Source organism: Cyprinodon variegatus, unplaced genomic scaffold (assembly GCF_000732505.1).
Source record: "Cyprinodon variegatus isolate N-32 unplaced genomic scaffold, C_variegatus-1.0 Scaffold0, whole genome shotgun sequence".
In the NCBI taxonomy this organism is placed as follows: Eukaryota; Metazoa; Chordata; class Actinopteri; order Cyprinodontiformes; family Cyprinodontidae; genus Cyprinodon; species Cyprinodon variegatus.
In genome coordinates this window covers 1,375,520-1,380,400 of record NW_015150453.1, presented here as the reverse complement: position 1 = coordinate 1,380,400, position 4,881 = coordinate 1,375,520, and the positions used below count along the sequence as shown (strand labels likewise).

Below are 4,881 nucleotides of genomic sequence, written 5' to 3'. Positions count from 1 at the left end.
TTGCATCATTTCAGAATTCCCTGACTTTTAACTGACTCAGGATTAGTTTTCCCTGACAAAATAAATGCAGCAACAAGACAATAATAATAACATAACAGGTCACCAATTTAACATGTTAAGCTTTATAAAATTTAAATGCACCTCTGCAATGTCTCAGAGAAAAAAATGTAATGAACATTTTTTAATGTATGACCACTGTACAGAAGACTGCCATATGATAGCGCTTTCTAGCTTGTTTGTCGTTTTGGTATCACGCAGACGTGTTCACAAGTCATTTTTTGCAAGTCCAAGTCAAGTCTAGAGTAGGCCTGTTGCAATATTAAATTAATCGCACAATAAATTCTAATCACATGATTTATAAAAAATAAGTTCAATAATTTGCGTGCTTGCTTGTTTCTCCTTGTGTTTTTATCTCCTTCACTGAGACGGTATATCTTAAAGGCCGCCATCATATCTATGGAATTATCATTATCTTGAACTGGTAAGTGAAAAATACATGCTTACATGTCACGTAGCGTTGCGTCAGTGACGTCAGTGCTACGTGACAGTTTGACAGCCCCTTTGCCGTTTTTTTTTTTTTTTTTTAACCTCTGCTGTACGGGTAAGGCGAGCGGCGATCGGTCAAGTTAGTAAAACAAAAAACACTTAAAAAATAAAATATTGTTCACAAGTAGGGTTGTCACGATACTAAACTTTTCAACTCGATACCGATACTAAAGAAAATATTCGATACTCGATGCCATTTTCGATACCACAAGGATAAAAACTCCAAATTTCAATAGAAATATTTTGATTAATAATTAAAATACAATAAATAAATACAATAAACAACAAGAACAATATTTTTTGAGGTTGTTTGCTGTGCACAATATTAAGCAAGCTTGATAAAAAAAACTTACAAAATTAAAATAAAGTTTTCCTTACTTGGCTATGCTTTGCACACATAATGACACTAGCCAAACCAGTTAAGAAACAAAAATAACTCTCAGCAGCTGCACTTGTTACAAAAAAAAAAAAAAAAAAGTGTAAAACTGAAAAGTGCACAGAATTATTCAATCACAGTGTTCAGAAAGTGCATTTTCCTCTATTCTACACTTTAGATGAATGATTTTAGGTGCCACTGGTGGTAGCACTGTATCGATACTTCTGAAAATGAGTATTGTATCCGGATACAACGTTTTAGTATCGATACTTTTGACAACCCTATTCACAAGTCGGAAATCGCGAGTCTCGGTCGAGTCTGAAGTCATTAAATATTCGACTTAAGTGCGAATCGAGTACGAGTCACAAACTGGAGTCCCCACCTCTGGTATTGCGCCATCTGGTGGAAAATCACCCGGCTTTTTTCAATCACGCGAGAATGTGTACAAAACAACAAAAATGGCGCCGGCAATGCTTGTGGGTCGTTTTCAGTGAATGCCGGTGATTTTAAAGTAATTTTGAGAGATAAATAATCTTTTTTTTGCGATCAAATGGGCAAATGCAATGAAATTTGAACTCTCCCGACAATAAAAACTACTTGCCCCGGGAAATCGGGCGATGGTCAACATCGAGCCCTGCACTGCGTTTATGTCTGAAAGGAGTTTATTGGAAACTTTTCCAAAGAGCTTAAAAATATCCCAGCATCCTCTGAGCTTCTCCCCAGATTTGGTACAACCAGCAAATTGATTTTTTTATGTCCTGTTATTTCAAAGGCTCCAATATACCATAAAACCCTACAGGTTTCCCAGAACCGCACCATCACAGCTCCTCCACCGTGCTTAGGAACTGGTTTAAAATACTTTCCCATGTTTCCTCTGTAAGAGTTGCACATTTATTCAGCTGAAAAGCAGTATTTGTAAATTCTGTCAAATGTATTATTTGTGTTTTTTTTTCCTGTGTTTTCAAGCTTCCCCAGAACTAAATTTCTGACAAACAAGATGCTTTCTAACCACTCTGCTCATCTCTACACATATTAAATATTATTCCCCCTTACGTCGGCCTCTGCTGCATGCTCATTTGCTTATGTGAAGTACATCAGAGCGTTTGCTGAGTGGCTTCCTGTTGGTGTGTTTTCACGCAGCCCGTAGTTTAACCTCTGGTCCACTTCAGCAAAGGCTCAAAAACAATCATCAGGTGACGAGTTCATGTCTGGATGACTCCATTTGTTTATTCTAGTAATTTCCACTTTGCAACTTCACACTTTCCTAAAAACACAGCCTCGTTTTTTGAAGGTTTTAAGATAAAATCTTCTGATTATTGCAGGTGGATAGAGAAACGAATTCTCTTTAGGAAGAAAACAAAAACAAAAAAACACTTTAACAGATGATAACAAACAGTCATGCACTGGCAGGTCATCTGTAAACCATTTAGAGGCTTATTTAACTTGCTGGTTTGATAACTGGGGTCAACAATCCAGGGAAGTTTTACATGATGCAACACTGACTTGTGTTGAATAAGTTTGCAGGTTCTGTTTTTTGCTTCTTTATGTTTGATGAAGTTAATAGAAATGTAAAAACTGGGAGATTAAGCTTTTATTTTTGTCTTGTGGCATGCAGGTACCTCTCACAGGAAGATGTTTTAAACCAGACCAACCCCTTTGTTCAGCTCATCAGCGGAGTGATTTGGCTGCTGAGGGACGGCCAGGTTTACATCAATCAGAGTTTGGTGGCCGAGTGCAGCAAAACACAGAGTACAGGTATAAACGGACCCTCTGCTCAGAAAACAGTAAACTATCAGACTTTAAGTGCAAATAGGTCTGTATGGGAGAGAAGAGATTCCTCACATGAATCGATTATTGTGGAAAATCCTCCCTCGGTGTCCAGAATCAGATTCCCTGACCTCAGCTTTCTCTGAGCGACTGGATGAGCTCCAGCTCTGCCATAAATAAACAACAAGTGTTTGCACTGGACTGAAAGTCATCTGTGACCCGAGATAAACACATTGGCGCCACAAAAACACAACACTGTCATGTTTGGTTTGCAGTGAGAGGAGTCTGGAGTCTCCCACAGCTCACATGGGGTTTCCAAACAGCTGATGAGTTCAGGAGACCTTTAAGAGGGGTAAAGGAGAGTTTTCCCAACATTGATCCAGAGCAACCTCAGCTTTATCATCCCATAACAGATACTGTTTCTATTTAAAGTGAAGAAAGGCTGATTCATTGCACTGTATTTAGCCACTGTTTTGCTCCTTAAATAAGTCCCACAGACCAAACCGAGGTGTCTGTGCTCCTTATCCACATGTGTTGGACACTGCAGGCTGAAGTCACAGATTGAGCTCAGTGATGACTAAATTGTTGGTTAGTGAAGCTCTTTTCTTTCTACAGAGAATTGTTTTTTTTCCTCCTTTTGTAAATGGCGATACCTTCAGTGCCAAACCAGAGTCAAGTCAATTTTCTTCCAATATTGAAGAAAGTTTCATAAGTAGAAATTTGAAAGAAGAAGCAATCCTGAAATTTAGAGTTTTGAGGTTTTAAGTGTAACTTTGCCGTTTTCTCAGGGTTTTTTTTTGTGTGAAATCTTTTAACATTTATTTTCAAATCTCTCGTTTTCAGTATAAGTGTACAAATTGCATTCCTTTTAAGCTGTGTTTTACGGATGACGTTCTCTTAACTGCAATCCTCTCGAGAAATAAAATGCTGTTACTGTTTTTTTTTCCCTCGTTCTAAAAGAAAGACTGTCTGCCAGGAAAAAAAAGCAGTTTCTAAAAATTTGTTTGTTCAGCTTTTTTTTGTAACTTGTTAATAAATTCATAAAAAAAGGGAAGAACAATGCAAAGAGGGGTGTTTAAAAACAAGATAAAAATAAATCTAAGGCTTCTGTAATCGGAAGAAGGGAAGTTCTTAAGGTATTCCACTTAAGAATTCTGGAACTAGGAATATAAACTAAAGCTGGACAATTAAAAAAAATAAATGTACCCTTCCATTTGGATAGATCATGTAACGCCTCTAAATCCAATGGGTTTTTTTTGTTTGTTTTTTTTTATCTTCTTGAAAACCAATTAATCAATAATTTAGTGATGGTGGAAAAATACTTTTCTTTTTTACAGTAAAGTAGCCGATTAGTACATACTGTAACCAGAGTACCGGTGTAGGTAACAGATCTGCTCGGGGCCCCGCCCCTTCTTATGACGTCACCATGTGGCAACTCCACTCGGACAAACTGTATTGCAACAGTTTCTTAAGAATCAAATCTCTTTTGGAGTCTCAACATATTATTATCTATATTTGCTATTATTTTACATTTCATTGGCGATCTAAAGTAGCCGTAAATAGAAAAATATCATTGTCAGTCTTGAAAGAAAGTACTGCGTTCAAAGCCTGAGCTCTGCCATTTAAAAAGATGACAAGAAAAAGTCTCAGCTTATTTTTATTCTTTTATTAAGATCTGAGGACAGGAAGGACAAATGGAACATCTCAAAAATGACTTTTGTAGAGATTATAAACAAATAAAACAGTTATTTTACTTTTAGAAAACAAACGGTGGTTGTTGATACAAAGTTAAAAGTATTGTAGCATAATGTGGCTAACTGACCGAGCTAAAAGCAGCTAACCTGTTAGCTACTGAGCACAGCTAGCCAGAGCGCTACCCAGCTCTCCCCTTTATATCACTTGAAATTACTTTGTTCACCGTAAACAGGTGTTTTTTTTTCTGTTTTTTATCGATCTGTTAAAACTTCATCAGTCATTAGACACGCTAACGCTACAGATGCTCCTGACTCAGCACATAGACGCTGTGCTATGTTATTATCGTTGTCTGGGCAACCATAATAGCAACGTTCAGCCAATCATGTAGCGTAACGCCACTGGCATGCGCAGGACCAGAGCAGATCTGGTATCTACACCGACATAGGCAGTTGCTGTTACTTTAAAAAAGTAATTTGTTATAGTTACTAGTTACTTTT

General features: G+C 37.3%; 1 protein-coding gene across 1 annotated transcript in view; it reads left to right on the top strand.

Annotated features, from left to right (window-relative positions):
• Window positions 1–2,134: 2,134 nt before the first annotated feature.
• LOC107101004 (N-acetylglucosamine-1-phosphodiester alpha-N-acetylglucosaminidase-like) overlaps window positions 2,135–4,881 on the top strand; it is a 17,928-nt gene continuing 15,181 nt past the window's right edge. The window contains exon 1 of the mRNA XM_015400126.1: window positions 2,135–2,677. Within this exon, the coding sequence (XP_015255612.1) occupies window positions 2,467–2,677 (211 nt within the window). The 5' untranslated portion in view covers window positions 2,135–2,466. The remainder of the gene's footprint in view (window positions 2,678–4,881) is intronic.